The sequence below is a fragment of the Myotis brandtii genome, unplaced genomic scaffold (genome assembly GCF_000412655.1).
Source record: "Myotis brandtii unplaced genomic scaffold, ASM41265v1 scaffold115, whole genome shotgun sequence".
In the NCBI taxonomy this organism is placed as follows: Eukaryota; Metazoa; Chordata; class Mammalia; order Chiroptera; family Vespertilionidae; genus Myotis; species Myotis brandtii.
In genome coordinates this window covers 14171125-14191713 of record NW_005353967.1, presented here as the reverse complement: position 1 = coordinate 14191713, position 20589 = coordinate 14171125, and the positions used below count along the sequence as shown (strand labels likewise).

At 38.4% G+C, this 20589-nt stretch overlaps 1 protein-coding gene across 1 annotated transcript in view; it reads left to right on the top strand.

Annotated features, from left to right (window-relative positions):
* The window catches only part of SMN1 (survival of motor neuron 1, telomeric), a 20747-nt gene extending 620 nt beyond the window's left edge, over positions 1-20127 (top strand). Inside the window, exons 2-11 of the mRNA XM_014550555.1 lie at positions 2672-2704; positions 3848-3919; positions 5098-5217; positions 6115-6315; positions 6465-6620; positions 8354-8464; positions 9710-9820; positions 10745-10795; positions 17691-17716; positions 19790-20127. Of these exons, the coding sequence (XP_014406041.1) occupies positions 2672-2704; positions 3848-3919; positions 5098-5217; positions 6115-6315; positions 6465-6620; positions 8354-8464; positions 9710-9820; positions 10745-10792 (852 nt within the window). The 3' untranslated portion in view covers positions 10793-10795; positions 17691-17716; positions 19790-20127. The remainder of the gene's footprint in view (positions 1-2671; positions 2705-3847; positions 3920-5097; positions 5218-6114; positions 6316-6464; positions 6621-8353; positions 8465-9709; positions 9821-10744; positions 10796-17690; positions 17717-19789) is intronic.
* The last annotated feature ends 462 nt before the right edge of the window (positions 20128-20589 follow it).

Genomic DNA, 20589 nt, shown 5'->3' with positions numbered 1-20589 from the left:
GCGTCCCCAGCCGCGGGGCAGGACGGTGGTCCGCCTAATCGTTTCTGCAGATTTTCCCGTTTGGGAACCTCAGCAGCCAGCTCCTTCCCGGCGCGGCTTGGGCGCCTCGATGGCTTTGAGCCGAGGCCCTCCCGCAACTTACTCGTACTTTGTCCGTTCCGACTGGGGGCTGTGAGTGGAGGCGGGCCTGGCGAGGCGGGGGGACCCGGTGGGAGTCTATTAAAACGATCCAGACTCAGATCAGGGTGTCGGCGGAGGAGAACAGACTACTTGGACTCTAGGTATATTTTGGGACCAGAGGCAACAGGTGTCGCCTACGGACCCAGTCGTGGAGATTTGAGGGAGGAAAGTCAAGGCTAACTTCAAGATTGTTCTGAAAAGATGAAGTTAGTCGCCTTTACGGATGAGCTGAGATGGGGAAGACTGAAAGTAGAGCAGGTGTATAAAGGTGAAGGTCAGAAATTCATTTTGAGTGAAAGAGTGGCGATGAAATCTGGTTGGGGGTGAGTCCAGGCGTGGGAGAAGAAAAATTCAAGGCAACGTTTGTGAACAAATAGTTGAGTTTTATTGTAAATAGAAAGTATAGAAATTGGCCAATAGATGGAGGGGGAAATGGGATAAAGAGGATTATTAATTTTTTATGTTGTGTTTTGTTTTGTTTTTAAGATGGGAGAAACAGGTTTCAGTATGTTTGTGGGCTGATAGGAAGGATCCGGTAAGGGTGGAAACATTGAGGGTGCAGGAGAGAGAACCGCTGAAGTAGTGCTTCAGAGTAGGAAAGAGGGGATGGATTTGGCCTCTGTTGGGAACATTGACAGTTAACGTGGTGACAGTTATATGGGTACAGATCTGGAACTTTTCTTTGGATCGTTGCTGTTCTGTCAGTAAAAGAAGTGTCAGCCAGGAGTGAGGACAGGGCAGATGCTGGGGGTTTGAGCGGGAGAAGGTGGAAAGTAGGCCTCTAGGAGAGTGGATAAGTGTTGGAGTAAGGAAATGTCATGGAAATGTTACTAGGCAACATTAAAGGTCTACTTGAGATTAGCGATCGTGAATTTAAAGACTAGACAGCATGACTGTGTTTTTCACCAGCTCATTCACTTCAAGTTTGTGAGGGCAGGCACAGAGTGAACTGGTGGTTGAAGTGAATAGGGTTGTGCAGCCACAACTCGTTCTATTGCACTTCACGTCATTGGCTTCACAGGTATGTGAGTTCTACAGACTGAAGGCAAGACCCTCCTCCGACATAAGTGTTGCAGCTTGTCTTATTGCAATGCTCACTTTATTAGGGTGGTCTGGAACCAGACCCACCATATCTCTGAGGTATGCCTATAGTTGATACCAAGTGAGCCTGAGGAAGTAAGAGAGAGGGGTACGAGGGAATTATCTTAATGGTTGACTATGAAATTTAAGCTAAGAAAGGATATGAGGATATTAGGACAGTGAGGTAGTTTGAAAAGTGAGAGGATCAGTGTTTTGCTATTCCCAGTGAAGTGGAATGATTGTCAACTATTAGAAGGAATAAGCTGTGTAGATCCTAGAAGGTGGTGGTTGGAGAATAGGGTTTATGGAGGGGTTGTAGTTTCTGGTTATAATATAACTAGAGGCCTGATGCACGAAATTCGTGCAATAGTAGGCCTTCCTTCCCCCGGCTGCCGGCTTCCCTCCGGACCTGGGCTTCATCTGGAAAGTCATCCTACTGGTGGTGACTGAACAAATTTAATAAAGGCAGCCCTAGTGGTCTGTTTTGGTTTTTGTGTAACAAATTACTCAAAACTTAGTAGCTTGAAAATAATCATTTTATTATTTCTCATAGTTTCTGTGGGTTAGGAATTTGTGAAGGCCTTGCTGGGTATTTCCCCTTGAGAACTTTCATGTGGTTGCATCCACGTAGTGGCTGAGTAGTGGCTGAAGCTACAATAGCTGAGTCCCTGCAGCTAGGGACTGGCTGGCCATATCTTTTCTTATAGCCTCAGGGCTTCTATATGTGATCTCGGTGTTGGGCTGGTTTGAATTTCCTTATGCCCCTTTATAGTTCTCTATCATCTCTCATCTCCTGTCCCCAGACAACTGCTGATCCACTTTCTGTCACCATAGGTTAGCTTGCATTTTCTAATGTTTATTCTATGTTTATTCATTTACTGTTCATGAGTATTGGGTTGTTCTCAGTTTGGGGCTGTTACAAATAGACCTGCCATGACTACTAGCTTAGAAGACTTATGTGAACATGTGCTTTCATTTCTCTTGGGTAAATACCTGGGTCATTATTTTACCTCCAAGAAACTGTCAAATTTTTCAAAGTGGTTGTACATTTCAACTAACAATGTATGAACGTGTCATTTGCTTCACCTCATTGCTAACACTTGGTATGGTCAGTCTTGTGCGAATTGTAAACATTCTAATAGATGTGTGGTAGCATCTTGTGGTTTTAATTAGCATTTCCCTGATGACTGATGATGTTGATCATCATTTTATGTGTTTATTTGCCATCTATATATCTTATTTGGTAAAGTGTCTGTTCAGATGTTTTGCCCATTTTTGAATTGGTTTGTTTGCTTTGCTTTCTTTTTTAAATATATTTTATTGATTTTTTTTTTTTTTACAGAGAGGAAGGGAGAGGGATAGAGAGTTAGAAACATCGATGAGAGAGAAACATCAATCAACTGCCTCCTGCACACTTCCTACTGGGGATGTGCCCGCAACCAAGGTACATGCCTTTGACCAGAATCAAACCTGGGACCTGTCAGTCTGCAGGCCGATGCTCTATCCACTGAGCTAAACCCGTTAGGGCTGTTTGCTTTGCTTTTGATGAGGTTTGAGAGTTCTTCATATATGCTATATATAAAACCTTTATCAGATAGGTAATTTGCAAATGTTTTATCCCAGTTTGTGGCTTGGTTTTTCAGTCTCTTAACTGTTTTTTTAGCCCTGGCTGGTTTGGCTCATTGGATGGAGCTTCTGGCCTTGAATTTCCTCTCAATTATGGGTTGCTGCCCCAGGGTTGGGGTTTATCGTGAGATAAACCTACCTGCTTTGATGTTGTTGTTGTTTTTTCTCATTTGCCCAATGTGTAGGAGTTGCTCAACTAATTTTTAGATTTTTTCAGAGGAAATTGTTTCAGACAACTGTAAATTTATTGTGTTGGTGGGAGGAGGTGAGTTCAGAATCTTCTGTATCTTCATCTTGAAATGAGAAAATCCATTTCTTTCCATTTAAAACATTGTTTGTACTTCACATTTCAGTATTTTATTATATTTGTTTTATATTCTTTTTTGTTTTGTGTTTTAAATCCCTGATTAGAATGTCTGTCTTGGGAGCAGGTAGCATGATTTCATATACTTCTCAATGATGAGTGCTTAGTAGCTAGTGGGTGCTCAAAAACATTTTTTAATTGAATTAAGTTTAAGTTCTACTAAGTATTCATTAAATTTAAATTCAAAAATAGAAATAAGTTTTAGGTCTTTTCCAGATTACTTAATATCATATTTTTTCCCACTAAAACGAGGCCCTTTATCTTATACTACTTGGTTGGCCAAACTACACCCTTTATCTGCTCTTAGAAAAGATTGAAATGTGAGTTATTCTTGAACAGATCCACTTGTGGTTGGTAGATAGGGATTAAATTGTAGAGCATTCACTTCATGGCATACCTCTTAGAAAATTTACATATGTTTCGCTTTGGGGATAATGCTGCAAAATCTCTAAGCAGGTAGGTTTCTTGTGGTTATAGTTAGGATTTAAAGTACCCATTTTTTAATTTAATTTTATGTTTGGATTAGATGGCTCTTGGCATAGTTTTTTTATGAAACCTATCCAAACATGAATTGTTTTTATTCTTTATCCTTCCTAGAGTGATGATTCTGACATTTGGGATGATACAGCACTGATAAAAGCATACGATAAAGCTGTGGCTTCATTTAAGGTATGAAATGTTTACATTTTTGCTTAGGTCCTCATGTTAGTCACTTGGGAAAATTAATTGATAACATTTACAGTCAAGTATTAAAGTACGTATAATTTAGTTCTAATTTTGAAGATTAAAAGATAACATTGGTTAGTTAAATTAGATATTTTCCTTTAGAAGTTGGTAGGTAGCCTGTCTATATGTGATCCTTTTAAGAGGAGATTTAACTGGAATTTTAAACATTTGTTGCTTTTAATGTGTTTACATTGCATAAACCTATGGAAGTTATCTAATTCAGATTAGTGGAAGGATAGTCTGAATTTTAATTTTTAAACATTTAACAAGTCTTTATTGAAATAATGGTGATAAATAGCAGTAGTGCAGTAATTAATACTTATAGAGTGTATACAGTGTTTTAGGCACTTTTCTAACTGCTTTACATATGTTAAATTAACGTCATCTCCCCCAAATCCAATTAGTTGGGTTTCAAGTCAGGTTTTCCTGATGGTTGGAATGTACAGTTCTTTGGGGAGTGTAGTCTGTTTTGTTGCCCACACAAGACATTTACACAGTTGTCCAACATCATCACTTGACTCACAGTCTGAGGTATTTGGTCTTATTGAGCACCATATGTGAGCCCTCTTAGTTCAGGCACAGCATAGGCTCATACAGAACACCAAGAATAGAGTCCACTTCCTTCATGTAGTCATTCCTGTACCATAAGGTAGAAAGATCAAACCTGTGTGTCATCCTTGATGCTGAATTCTAAATTTGTCAATAGCATGCTTTCCAGTATGCACTTAAACTAGAAGTACACTAACTTAGGGTTGCCATGACAGTTCTGTAAAGTGCAGATTAAAATGGGGCTCAAAGCCGACATCAGCTGGGGTGTCTCACTTGGGGGGTGAGGGATCTACTTTCACAATGGTTCATTCACATGGTTAGTGTTGCCTTCTGCTAAGGGCTCAGCCAGGGCAGTGTGCTGGGGGCCTCTGTTCTTCTCTAAGCAAGTTTCTTCGCTGATAGAGGGGTCTTTAGAGCTGATTATCAGATATATGATGCCTTTGAGAGCAGTTTCTGTAGCATGTGAGATGGTGGAAATAGGAAGTAGAGGCTGTCTGAAGTTTATAATAACTGAATCGTGACTTTTTCTGTATCATTTTGTAACATGCACATTTCTATTCTTATTTTCATAGCACGCTCTAAAGAATGGTGACATTTCTGAAGCTTCAAATAAACCAAAAGGCACCCCTAAAAGAAAACCTGCTAAGAAGAATAAAAGCCAAAAAAAGAACACCACAACTCCCTTGAAGCAGGTTATTTTTGAAATATTGAGATTTAACTTCAAAGATTTTCTTCATACCATTCTTATTAAATAGTGTAAAATATCTTTAACTTAAGTGACTAGTTCAGTGTTTTCCATTGGCATGTAATTATAACATTTCTAAAACTATTAAACTTTCTATTGTTTAGGAACATGCCTGTCAATAAAGGTATAAGGACTTAGGTGGGACTGATTAATACTAAATTCAGCACAATGTTCACTTTATATGGGAAGGAAAGGGAGGAAGGCAGTTCTATTTGAGAGGAGTACCTGAGGGCCTGAAACTGAATTGGCAGTGTTTTACTTTTTAAACTGAGAGGTGGCCAGCCTTTTTTCCCCTTCAAAAATCCTAAACCTGTTAATACTCAGAAACCTAAAATTCTAGATAGAGTTTTTTCTGCTATTTAAAACAGTAGACCGGGAAGCTAAATATTTTAGTGTCTCATTAGTCACTTTAGTTTCATCATTACCAAGGGGGAAGAGAACTAATATTTGTTAAGCATTTGCTGTATGTCAGCCCAGAGATGCTGGACACTTCACACATTCCCTCTTTTCTATTCTTCACAACAAATAAATGAGGTGAGGTAGGTTATATTATGCCCACTTAACAGATGAGGAAAATAATATTCAAAGAGATTTAAAAACTTGCCCATGATTATAAAAATGGCAGAATTTATATTATATGACAGGATTATATTATATTTATATTGGAATTCACATTTATGTGTTTTGGGCTCTAAGTCTTTTTCACTGTTTCATTCTGCCTTCTAGATTAGTTAACTGGATACTACCCCCATCCCCCATCCTACCCCACCCAAACAAGAAAATAGTTTACCCTCTTTGAAAGAAATATGTTTATGTGTATGTGTGTCTTTTTTTGTTTTTGTAGTGGAAAGTTGGTGACAAATGTTCAGCCATTTGGTCAGAAGATGGCTGCATCTACCCAGCTACCATTGCTTCAGTTGATTTTAAGAGAGAAACCTGTGTTGTGGTTTACACTGGATATGGAAATAGAGAGCAGCAAAATCTGTCTGATCTACTTTCCCCAACGTCTGATGTAGCTAATAATATAGAACAGAATGCTCAGGAGGTAAGGATACAAAAAATAAAGTTCTTGAAAGTAGAGACGAGATGAGAAACTACGTGATATAACAACTTGTCAGTTTGATCCACTGAGGCATTAAATTTTTCTTAATGAAACCTATATAACAACAATACATATATTTTTTCTTTTTAAAGAATGAAAATGAAAGTCAAATTTCAATAGATGAAAGTGAGAACTCCTCCAGGTCTCGTGGAAATAAACCAAATAACATCAAGTCAAGAGCTGCTCCATGGAACTATTTTCTCCCTCCACCACCCCCCATGCCAAGATCAGGACTGGGACCAGGAAAGGTAATTTTTACACAGAAAAGGTTTCCCAGAAAATCTATACTAATAAAAGGGTAATATGCTAATTAGACCAGACATCCTTCTGGACAGAGCCATGGTGGCAGGGCCGAGGCAGAGGCGGTTAGGGGTGATCAGGTTGGCAGGGGAGAGCAGTTAGGGTGATCAGGCTGGCAGGGGAGGGCAGTTAGGGGGATCAGGCCGGCAGGGGAGAGCAGTTAGGGATCAGGCTGCCAGGCAGGCAAGCGGTTAGGAGCCAGCGGTCCTGGATTGCGAGAGGGATGTCCGACTGCCAGTTTAGCAGGGATCGGGCCTAAACCGGCAGTCGGACATCCCCCGAGGGGTCCCGGATTGGAGAGGGTGCAGGCCAGGCTGAGGAACCCCCGCCCCCCCCATACACGAATTTCGTGAACTGGGCCTCTAGTAGTTAATATTGAAACATTCAACACATTTTCAAACCTTCCATTAGGAGCATTGTAGATTTTCCCATGAAACTTGTGGCTTTCTGTAGGTGTTATAAATACATACTTGAGAATTCTTCAGAGAAGAAATATGATAGTAATGTAGAATACTTTATAATGAAAAGCTTTTCCAACTACTTTTATGGAGTATTAGGTATTAGACTAATAATGTAGTGAACTTAAGTTAGAAAGTATATTTTATCAGCTGACTATCCTCATAGTTCCCCAAGTCACTTGGGTAAAATATGTAAAAATTGGAAGATAATACAGTATTTACATCTAATACAGGTAAAATCCTAAGGAGCTCCCAAACTGTTATAGAGTAAATATTGTTTTCCTTAATGCTTTTTTTGGTTATAAGTAACAAATAAACTTTAAAAAAGATTTATATTTTAGGTTATATTGTGGAACCCAAGTATGTCCCTATTTGTTTTGTATAAAGCAATGACTTCCTTGGAGGTTATGGTATTGAGGAAATAATAAAATTTTTAAAATAAAGATATCAAGCATGATTTATTAAAACGTTTCCTTAACATTTTCTTCAAGATCTCTCTTTTTTTTTTAATCCTCACCTAAGGCATGAGAATATCTTTTCCATTGATTTCTAGAAAGAATGGAAAGGAGCAGTGAGGGAGGGAGGGAGGGGGGGGAGAGAGAGAGAGAGAGAGAGAGAGAGAGAGAGAGAGACGTTGATGCGAGAGAGACACATCTGCACCAGGTACATGCCCTTGACCAGGAATCAAACCTGAGACCCTCTGGCGCTTGGGCTGATGCTCTAACTACTGAACCAGGGTTGCAAGGTTTTTCTTGAGATTTACATTATATTACAGTTTCTAGAATGATCAAATCAATTTATGTGTGTGTCTGTATATATGTATGTGTATCTCATACTTTGGTCTTAGGGGCCTGATTTTTCTTGTTAAGTGAGAGTTTACTAATTTTTACAATATATGCTCTAAATTAGCATATGTAACTACTAAAAGGACATCAATAAAAAAGATTATACAATCTAGATAATGAAATTATGGGATATATTGTCTATCTCTTGATTTATAAGGTAATTAAAATATTTTCTTACTTTGATTTTACTCCTTGAATCTCTATAGAAAGGAAATGAGAAAAATCTAGATTAATGAGTCTATTTGATTTCAGCATTTGGTACATGCAATTCTATTTAATCTTTTTTATTTGTTATTTAAATTCTTTTGACATTAAATATTTTTTCCTCTTTTCATATTGAAGTTGGTAAATTAATCTTTCTTTGAAATACTTTTGCAGCCAGGTCTAAAATTTAATGGCCCACCACCACCACCACCACCACCTCCACCTCCACCTCCACCACCTCCCTTCCTATCATGCTGGCTGCCTCCGTTTCCTTCTGGACCACCAGTAAGTACAAAACAATTCAGATGAAACTTTGCTTTCATACATAGGTTCTAATGGGTAAAAATTTGAACCAAACCTCGGGTTTTTTTTTGTTTTGTTTTTATCCTCACCCAAGGATATATTGAATGATTTTGAGAGAAAGTGAGAGAGACAGAGAGAAACATAAATGTGAGAAAGAAACATTGATTGGTTGTCTCCCATATGCCCTCGGACCAGGGATCAAACCTGAAACCTAGAAATTAAGTGTGTAACCTTTTTAAAAAAAACATTTTTATTGATTTCAGAGAGGAAGGGCGAGGGAAAGAGAGATAGAAACATCAATGATGAGAGAGAATCGATTGGCTGCCTCCTGCATGCCCCCTACTGGGGATTGAGCCCGCAACCTGGGCATGTGCCCTTGACTGGAATCAAACCCAGGACCCTTCAGTCCGCGGGCCAACGCTCTATCCACTGAGCCAAACCAGCTAGGGCAAGTGTGCAACCTTTTTTTTTTTTTTCAGTGTATGGGACGATGTTCCAACCAACAGAGCCACCTGGCCAGGATGGGATTTTTCGGGTTTTTTGGGGGGTTTTTTGTTTTTAATTTTTAATGCCCTTCTCTACCAGACTCATTCATTCCTCTTATTGCCCTAGCTCGTAGTCCTATATTGCCGGCATCCTTCCCGGTAGAAATTGTATCCCTTATTCTATAGGGAGGTAGTTCGTATTTGAAAGAATTTAAGTATACTTCATACAGGGATTTATGTGTTGCCTTTCCAGGTGTGCTTGAATGTTAGCTTGTGATCAAGTAGACTATTTGGATATCTACTGGTAGACTTTTAGATAACAACAGTAACCTAGATACAAAGGTACTTTTTGGCCAACTGTGTGTGTTGGGGTGGGGGCAGTGCAGCTGTTCACCCAACACCTTTATTTGAAATACTGTTAGGGTGTTTTTTAAGGAAAACCATCAAAGTATTTATGCTTGGTCTTTTACCCATAGTTTCATAAAGGAACAGAAAAATATATCTAATCAAATCAAGATGTTTAAACATTTTATGTGACCTATTTTTTTTATTGTTGTTCAATTTAATTTTGTTGTTGTTACTGGTTGACTTTCTTCAAATGTCAGATTAAAAATAATTTTAATAGATAACATGGAATTTAGGGAAAGATACAGTTAACATCCAGCATTGTCTCTATAAAATGGATCTCCAGACTTAACATTTTTGTTTACTGACTTTAAAGTATATTTTTCTTCATTTCCAGATAATTCCCCCACCTCCTCCCATATGTCCAGATTCTCTTGACGATGCTGATGCTTTGGGAAGTATGTTAATCTCTTGGTACATGAGTGGCTATCACACTGGTTACTATATGGTAAGTGATCATTCAACATCTTTTCCTGACACTTTGTGGTTGTGACTTTGTTGTGTTTGTGACTAAAAAGGTGATTTGTTACATTAGCCAGATCCTAAGGGTTTAAAACTACCTTAAAGTTTAAAAAATACAACTATTTGCCTAAGGCTTAAATTATTCTTCTGTTGTCCCCATTTAATGTAATTATAATGCAATTAAAAATCTTCCATGTGCCCAGCCATTGTTGCTCAGTGGTTGAGTATTGACCTTTGAACCAGGAGGTCACAGTTCAATTCCCAGTCAGAGCACATGCCTGGGTTTTGGGCTCAATCCCCAATGGGGGACATGCAGCGATCAATGATTCTCTCATCATTGATGTTTCTATCTCTCTCTCTTCCTCTCTAAAATCAATTAAAAATATATTTAAATACATATATATTTGAAAATCTTTCATGTTATTACATTATTTTGATTATACATTTTCTAATTTGATGACACTCTAAATTATTTTTTAATTTCATTAGTCTTCCTGTTTTGGGCAGGGGGATTTGGTTAATCCTCATCTGAGGATATTTTTTCCATTAATTTTTTAGAGAGTGGAATCTAGGAAGGGATGAGGGGGTGGGAGAGAGAGAAACATTGATGTGAGAGAGACACATTGACTAGTTATCTTCCACACACACCCTGACCAGGTGCAGGGATTGAACCTGCAACCCAGGTACGTGCCCTTGATCTGAAATCAAACCGGCTTCGGTTCGAGGGCAAGTACTCTAACTACTGACCCATACTGGCCATGGCTGTGATCACTTTTAAAGAGCATTGGAAGGCTATAAACTTATTTTTCATCATTATTTTATTAAATAGAATTAGTAAAATGTCTATGTGAAACAAAATGTTTATTCATATGTATATGCTATTCTTTAAATTTCTTTGTTTTCCTTACAGGGTTTCAAACAAAATCAAAAAGAAGGAAGGTGCTCACATTTTAATTAAGGAGTAAGTATGCCATTATTATAGAAGAGAAATCTTTTGTATAAATTTTATAGTTTGTGGAAAACATATTTTTTTAAAATGTTAAAATGTAGAAAAGTTAATATAAAACAATATTGAAGACATTTTGATGCCAAAGCTATTTGATAAAAGGTTTATCTATATCCCCTCTAGAATTCTCATGATATCAAGGTATCTATCATCTCATCAAATACTTGTTGGTTGGTGGTGTGGAAATAAAAACATACTTGCCCTAGCCAGTTTGGCTCTGTAGACAGAGCGTTGGTCTGCAGACTGAAGGGTCCCAGGTTCGATTCTGGTCAAGGGCACGTGCCCAGGTTGCAGGCTTAATCCCCAGGAGGGGGCATGCAGGAGGCAGCCGACCAGTGATTCTCTCTCATCATTGATGTTTCTAGCTCTCCTTCTCCCTTCCTCTCTGAAATCAATAAAAATATATTTTAAAAAAGAAAAACATACTTTTCAATAAAGAGATCCTTAGAATCAGTGATAAAACTGCATCACTGTGGTCAGACAGCGAGATGTACTTTTTTAAAATATATTTTTATTGATTTCAGAGAGGAAGGGAGAGGGAGAGAGAGATAGAAGCATCAATGATGAGAGAGAATCACTGATCGGCTGCCTCCTGCATGCCCCCTCCTGGGGATCAAACCCGCAACCCAGCATATGCCCTTGACTGGAATCGAACCCAGAGCCCTTCAGTCCACAGGCTGATGCTCTATCCACTGAACCAAACCAGCTAGGGCTGTATTTTTTTCACATATTACTTTACACTTTTGGTTCATATTCATCTATATTTTTATGTGGATGCCATCATTGTGTGTGTGTGTGTGTGCGCCCACTTAACATTACATTTTTAAAAATTTTTTATTTATTGAAATGAGAGAGAAAGAGATCAAAATACTGATTTGTTGTTCCACCCATTTATGCATGCATTAGTTGGTTCTTGGATGTGCCCTGAGGATTGAACCCACAACCTTGGCGTATTGGGACTGTGCCCTAACAAACTAAGCTACCCAGCCAGGGCCTACATCACCTTTTTTATTTTTTAAGATTTTATATTGATTTTTAGAGAGAGAAGAAGAGAGAGGGAGGGAGGGAGGGAGGGAGAGAAACATCAATGTGAGAGTGACACATCAATCTGCTGCCTCCTGCATGCCCCCTACCAGAGATGGAGCCTGTTGATAGGTTATGCCACTGTTCCTTTAGTTTAGCATTCTGGATAATGCTGCAGTAAATACTTCCTTATGTGTAGTGATTTGTTTCTATTCTGTCATAGCCTTAAGGTAAAATTCTGTGTTGTGGCTATTTGATAAAAGTTGTGGATATTATTATGACTTTTGGTAGATATTTCCATGTTGCCTTGAAAAGCAAATTTTGAAAACCATATTTTCTTTTTGATTTTCAAAATGGGAGATGCATTTCTGGGAGGGGTATTTTTTAAATTACATACATCACATTTGAAAGTAAAATTACTCAGGGAGGCAAAGAGGAGGAACATCTGTAGTCATTTCAACAATAAGATTAAGATATAATAAATAAATAAATGATAATTGCCTATATTTTATTCTTTGATTAAAGTCATTTTTTATTTCATTGACATTCTTCTTCAGAGAGGCCTGGAGGCAGCCAAGACGTGAGGGAGAAGCAGCTTCCAGAGCTTGGAGAGAGAGAGTCTGCCCTTACCAGCCCTTCTTTGGGAAAAGGCCATGTAAACTCCCTCTATTCCTGCAGACCAAGGAGAAGGTGAGACTTGGACCATGAGAAGACAGAACATGGCCTATCCTTTAGAGCCGTGGTCGGCAAACTGCGGCTCGCGAGCCACATGCGGCTCTTTGGCCCCTTGAGTGTGGCTCTTCCTAAGCCTTAGGAGTACCCTAATTAAAGTTAATAACAATGTACCTACCTATATAGTTTAAGTTTTAAAAATTTGGCTCTCAAAAGAAATTTCAATCGTACTGTTGATATTTGGCTCTGTTGACTAATGAGTTTGCCGACCACTGAGCTAGGTTATTGAGCCAAGTCTAAAAGGGTGAAGAGAAAAATTAGTCAGGGGATGAAATGGGTTAAAGCAGCCGTGGGCAAACTACGGCCCGCGGGCTGGATACGGCCCGTTTGAAATGAATAAAACTAAAAATAAAAAAAGACCGTACCCTTTTATATAATGATGTTTACTTTGAATTTATATTAGTTCACACAAACACTCCATCCATGCTTTTGTTCCGGCCCTCCGGTCCAGTTTAAGAACCTATTGTGGCCCTCGAGTCAAAAAGTTTGCCCACCCCTGGGTTAAAGTCTTCTAGACAGAAAGTGTACAAAGCCTTCAGAGGCATTGTATATTTCAAGGCCCAAGCTAGCTCAAATGTCTTACCTTTGTTCCTAATGCCAGTGAGCCTTCTTATCTCCCCATTTGTATAATTTTCCCTCTTTGAATCTGCTCTCTACTTGTTTCTATTGCATATCTTTTCTCATTATGTTATCTTTATATTTATATATTTCTTTCCTCTGTCATTAGAGGCAAGGCACTACATCTCATTCTTTATGTCTACAATATCTGGCACAGTTTTTTGCTTAAAGAGCATAGGATGGAGAAAGATTAAGCATCAGCTCTATTTTTTGTTAGCTTAAAGAAAACTTTTATTTATAGCAAATCCTGCAAGTAGATGAATGGTTTTGAAAGTTAATTGTAAGGGAATATATGTAACATTTTTTTAAAATATATTTTATTGATTTTTTTACAGAGAGGAAGGGAGATAGATCAGCTGCCTCCTGCACATCTCCTACTGGGGATGTGCCTGCAACCAAGGTACATGCCCTTGACCGGAATTGAAACTGGAACCTTTCAGTTCGCAGGCCAATGCTCTATCCACTGAGCCAAACCAGTTAGGGCTATATGTAACATTTTGAAGATAGCAATTAATATAATTGGAATAGCTTTTGGATAAACTAATCTTTGAGGTTTGAAATTCTGATTTTTTTCATTACTAGTTATTGTAACATAAATTGACTTTGCACATTTTAAAATGGTGTATAGTTGTGCATTGAACTATAGCCCATCTTACCTAATAAAGAAGGAATATGCAGATTGACCATCACTCCATAACGGTCAAGGTGGCTGCACCCACAGCGGAGGCAGGGATTCCGTAACACAAGATGGCTGCGCTGGGAGGCCAGGTTCCCATAACGAGCCTTGATGAGCAATCAGCAGGGACCTGAGGCTGTGACCCCCGCCTGGTGGGGCTTGACAGGGCACCTCAGGCTGTGCCCCCCGCCCGGCACCGGGCCAGGCTGGGGGACCTGAGGGTGTGCTGGGGGACCTGAGACTGCGCCCCCCACCCGGCACCGGGCCAGGGGACCTGAGGCTGCGACCCCCCACCTGGCAGGGCTTGACAAGGGTGGGGTCAGCCAGGTCTGGATCTTGCCCAATGGGGGTGGGGCCGGCTGGGTCTGGGTCTTGTGTGATTTTGAGGCACCGTGGGTGTGCAGGGACTTGACTCTGGGTCCCGTGGCATGCCCCAGACTCTGACAGGAGGAAGATTTTCATATACATTTTGCTAATTTTCTTTCATCTCTGACACATCTATTATAGAGTAAGGGCAAATAGCAATATTAAAATATTTCCTCCAATTAATGCCCTTTTAATGTGCATGAATTTCATGCACCGGGCCACTAGTTTTAAATAAAACCAGTTCTTGGTTTCCAGGCAGAAGACAGAGGTGAAGCAGTGTATCTGAGTATTATTGAGCCTTTGTGTTTACATAAAGACTTCTGGTTAAGAGTAAAAAAAATCTTACTTTATAAATCTTGGTTTCAGTAGACTCTTAGGTATCTATTAATTTGTGTTTTTATTATACAGGAAACTAGAAACTGCCATGTGAAATTTTTCTTTAATAATTTTTTTGAGTCGTTACTGTGTGTGCTAGAGGTAGATATTTTATTTAATCCATATGGCACCATCAAGTTAGATAATTATTCCCATTTTACACAGATGAGAAAGGCTCATAGAGGTAAAATGACTTGCCTTGGGCCACACAGCAAATGATGGAGCTCTGTATGTACCACCTCAGAATTCTCCATTCAGCTCTCAGTCCCCTACCACATCCCCACCCCAGCAACTGTTTCTTCCAGGCTTTGTGGAATTTTGTCCCATGTATACATAATTTAGGGTTTGGTCAAGGACCTAAATGGAAATCCTATACAAATTTCTGGAGGTCCTTCTCTTCAAATCACTCTTTAGACTTGCGTCTTCAAATTCCAGCTGCCTTATTCCAAGACCCAAAATACAATCTATTTCTTCCACCCAAGAACAATACTCTGCTCAAGTTTCACTTTCCATGCTGCAATTTGAAAATTGTGTCCAGCCAAAAAAGGGGTGAAAGTGAGGTTCACCTTATGTGTTTACCTTTCTCAAGGATTTCAGCCCTATACAATGTATTGTCCAGTGCCTGAAAACAGTTGTGTCATACAGGGTGGGGCAAAAGTAGGTTTACCATTGTGAGTATGCAAAAGTTTATTCGTATATTATTACTTACTAGAGGCCCATTGCAGGAAGATTCCTGCAAGAATAGGGCTTCCTCGGGCCGATCGTGCCGCCAAGCCCCGCTGCCCAGGGCCGCACACAGGGGTCCTGGCTGGCGGTGGGGCTTAGGCGGCACATGAGGGCCCAGATGGCGGCTCGCGCTGGCCCGCCCTGCCTGCAGTATGCAAATTAGCCACCATCTTTGTTGGCAGTTAATTTGCATATCACTCTGATTGGCTGGTGGGCATAGCGAAGGTACGGTCGATTAGCATCTTTGTCTTTTATTAGTAGGATTACTGATTATATTATTTTCTATACAAACAACTGTAAACCTACTTTTGCCCCACCCTGTATATTGTGCTGAGTTTTATAATCTGGCAGGAAAACAAGTACACTACCAGCTATTCCTAATATTTTTAAACAATGAATTTTCAGTTGTTACATGTTTTCTGAAAGTTTAGTATTGGAGCAATTTTCAATATTTTTCATCCTGTGGAACACATTAAACTAATTACTAAAATTTTGCAACACATCAAAAAATGTATTTTTTGCTGATCTGACAATATAGAAATAACTTTTATTCATTCACACCGGATGGCTGTTATGTTGGCTGTTGTGGTTTTTTATTTGACTATCTAAGGAAAAGAGGTCAGTGCTCCTGACTAAATAGTCAGGTATTGAATATTTTAAAAATTCTTGCAGCATAGTGGTTGAATAGTCACTGGTCTATTGTATTGTGGTGGTTTAAAAAAATGTACTAAACAACATTACCTCTATATCTCTATAGTATGTAAGATTAATATATCACATTTGGGGTTATTATATATACTAGAGGCCTGGTGCATGAATTCATGCACAGGTGGGGTCCCTCTGGGTGGCCTGCAGGGATCAGGCCGAAACCCGCAGTCCAATGCTGCCTGCAGCTCCTACCTGCTGCTCTTTCTCATCCCGGCCCCACTATGCCTGCCGCAGACTTGCGCCCAATCAGTCCCGATAGGGAGAGGCACTCACTGCCACAGCAGCGCTCACCAGCCATGAGCCCTGCATCTGGCGCCCTCCCAGGGGGAGTGGCCTGTGAGATCAAGCTGAAATCGACTCTCCGACATCCCCCGAGGGGTCCTGGATTGGGAGAGAGTGCAGGCCAGGCTAAGAGACCCCACCAGTGCACGGTCAGGCCAGGGAGAGATTGCAGGAGGGCTCCAGGGTGTGTCTGGCCCATCTTGCTCAGTCCCAATTACCCGGACCCCAGCAGCAAGCTAACCTACCGGTTGAAGCATCTGCCCCCTGATGGTCAGTGCATGTCATAGTTACTGGTCGACCAGTTGACTGTCTGCCCCCTGGTGGTCAGTGTACATCATAGCGAGCGGTTGAGCAGCCTTAGCATATCATTAGCATATCACACTCTGATTGGTTGTTTGGTTGTTCTGCCGTTTGGTCTATTTGCATATTACCCTTTTATTATAGAGGATTTCTATTTGGCAGTAATCTACTTTTAGCCTTTTTTTTTTTTTAATAATCCTCACTTGAGGATATTTTTCCATTGGTTTTTAGAAAGTGGGAGAGGGAGAGACAGAGAAAAACACTAATGAGAGAGAGCCACGTTGATTGGTTGCCTCCTGCATGCCCTTGACCAGGGGGCCAGGAGCCTGCAACCAAGTACATGCCCTTGATCGGAGTCAAGCCCATGACCCTTTAGTCCCCAGGCCAATGCTACATCCACTGAGCAAACCAGCTAGGGCTACTTTGGGCTTTTTTTTTTTTTTTAACACTGTTCTGTAGAATTATTTTTGTGTATTGGTTAATTTTTAAGTTTGGGCTTCAAGTTCTAAATAGTTCTGTAGATCATCATATGTTGTCATAGTGCTTCCTCAAAAGAATAAACTAGTTAATAATGCCTTCATTTCTTCATACTTGTCTAATTGTTAAGAGTATCTACTTGTTATAGTTTAAGAATTATTCTTCATTGTTATTCTTTTTTATAAAAAGGTTTTAAAATTTGAACTAATATTCAGTTTGTTCTTGTAATTCTTTTGTTTAACTACATTGTTGCTTGTTACGTGTATCATTCCTGACGGGAAGATATATTTAAATGAAAATAAGACACAGAACTATGTATATTATACTGCCTGCTATTTGTGTAAACATATATTTACGTACATGTATATGCATTGATTATCATCTCAGGGTGATACGTTACCTATGAAGAGGAACTAGAAGACAAAGGCATGTGAGAGAGACTTCACAATGTACCCTTTTGTATTTTTGTGCTGTGTGCATTTATTGGCCATAAAAAATAACACGTAATTAAAATAAGTCTGATAAGATGTATCAATCGTTTAAACTTTTAATTTTTTATTTTTATAGGTAATTCATACAGTATTCCTTAAGAAGTAAGTACTTTTTCCGCATTTCTTGTTTATATTTAGATGTATATGTATTCCATATCAGTGTATAAAATTCTTGTTTTAAACAGCTGCAGGATATTCTTATGTATAAATGTACATCATACTTATTTAATTGACCTTTTATGGATGGAAGTTTACGCTGTTTGCAATTGTTTGCTGTTTAATATATAGTCAGTATTCTTTTACATAATTCTTTTTGTAGATATATGAGTACATTTCTAAAATTAAATAAATAGAACTGCTGGATTGAAGAGGATATGCATTTATAATTTTAATAGATTTTTGTTAAATTGCTCTCAGTAAAAACTGTGTTAATTTATATTCCCACCAATATTGTTTGTTTGTTTCCCACAGCCAAACCAATAATTTATCAAACCTTTAGGTCTTTGTCAATCTAATAGATGAAAATGATTTTCTTATTATAATTATTTTATTGTGAAGTTTAGCGCCTTTTTATGTGTTTGAGAGCTATGTATGTTTTCTAAAAACTTTATGAACATCACCTTTACACACTTTTCAAGTTGGATATGTTTTTCCTGTTGATTTGCAAGAATTCTTTGTAATGGTAACCATCCCTTTGTGATATGAGTTGTAGGTACTTTTTTCTACAACTAGTTTATCATTTTTTTGACCTTGCTTATAGTGATAGCAGTTGTCATTTTGATAGAAATGTTTGCTTTTTATGTAGTCATACTACTTTATTTTTATATAGTCAGATTCATTCCTTTTTTATGGCTTTTGGATTTTCTTCTAATGTTTTGTTTTATTTTTTTCCTGTGTCTATATGGTTATTCCCCTATTACATTTTAAATATTTGTTTGCTCTTTTAAATTTTTGCTTATAAAATTTTATCTACTGTAAATCCTCCTTACTCATAGATTCTGGATTTGCAAATTTGCCTACTTGCTAAAATTTATCTGTAACCCCAGGAACAGTATTTCTGGCACTTCGCTATAATTCATGGACAGATGCAGAAAGGTGAAAAATTCGAGTCACCTGACATAGATGTTCCCAGCTGATGTTGAGCAATGCTGTTTTCTTGTTTCAGTACTCATACTATAAACAAGTGTCCTTTCACAATCTGAGTGCTACATTTTTGTGCCTTTTGATTTCACACTTTAAAATGGCCTTCAGACATTATGCAGAAGGGTTATCTAGTGTTTCCCAGGTGCAAGAACTCGGATGTGCCTTGCAGAGAAAATACATATGTTGGTTAAGCTTCATTCTGGGCATGAGATATAGTGCTGTTAGCTGTGAGTTCAGTGTTAATGCATCAATACTATCTATTAATAACATGTGTTTCAATGGAAACACATAAAACAAGGTTATTTATCTATTGGTTGATAAAAATGTGATCAGAGGCTTGCAGGCCCAGTGTTTCTTCTAGGAGTGATGGCTTTGTATTTATAAATTCCATGTTTGTGGTGACTTTTTAGAACATAACTGCCGTGAATAACGAGAGTCACCTGTATTTCCTTTTAATTCGTTTTACAAACAGTATACAGAAACATAAAGAGATGTGATAAATAACTGTTAGTAATTTTAATGAGAATTCAAGTACAGCAAACCCAAATTGTTTTTAACACATGATTTTGATCATTGTTTTGTATATAAGACATCAAATACCAGTGCTCCTTAAATTTTAAAAAAATATTCTTGCCCATTTACTCTTCCAAATGAATTTCACAATTAGTTTAACTATTCCATAAATATAGAAATTAGTATTACATTAAGTATATTAGCATATTTTTATTCTAGTTTTAACACATGATTTTGATCATTGTTTTGTATATAAGACATCAAATACCAGTGCTCCTTAAATTTTAAAAAAATATTCTTGCCCATTTACTCTTCCAAATGAATTTCACAATTAGTTTATTTAACTATTCCATAAATATAGAAATTAGTATTACATTAAGTATATTAGCATATTTTTATTCGTTTTATTTACCTTGATGAGTGTATTGCTTTCCATTTCCTCTCTTCTTTATGATTTTATAAGAAAACAGGTTTTTAAGTTTCATAATTATATCTAGACTTTTTTTCTTTCAAATTAAGGTGCAGCTCTCTCCCAAGGAGAAGGGTGTTTTGCTATGCCCTGGTCGATGTGAACAGTTTTCATCTTTTCTTCATGAGCACTTGGTTGAATGGCACAATCTTCTACATTTACCTTTGTCATATGTGACTTGTGCTTAAGTAACCAGCCAGGTATTTGTAGGGAATAACCAGTTTGAATAACTGAACAATGGAAATGTGAGTAATTAAAAGAAACTCAAAGTCACATATAGTGCAGAAAAGTCAATCTGTCAACACATTTGTATATTGTAACTTTCTTAGTATGTTAAGCTTTTTACTGATGCCTTTAAAAATAAATGATAAATATTTTTTAATCTTGACTATCTGAATATTTTTCTTTGGAATATATATGGTTAAGGGTAGAGTGTGTAGAAAGAAAACTACTCAGGGTAAAGGGGGTAGTATTATAAAGATACAACCAATTATAAAACAATGTTAATGAGAATCCATGGTTAAGAAACGCTAGCTGAAGCTGAGTGTCACAAGGACTGGGCCCAGCCAATCAGGAACCAAAGCTGTATTGTCTCTTGAAAGTCATATTGTCATTTTCCTCCTTGCATCTTCTCTTGTCTGTCTGCCCTCTCTCTTCTGGCCTCCTCCACGTGCTCATCATGCACACACCTAATATGGTTGGCCAAGCTATTCTCTCTTCATCTCCACCTTGTAGTTCCATCTCTCATTCATTTGACTATATCTCTATCTCTCCATTCAAATTCTTAGGAGATCATATTGTTTCAGTTTAGTCTAAAGTTTGGTGTCCATGGCACCTGGGATATTTTCTA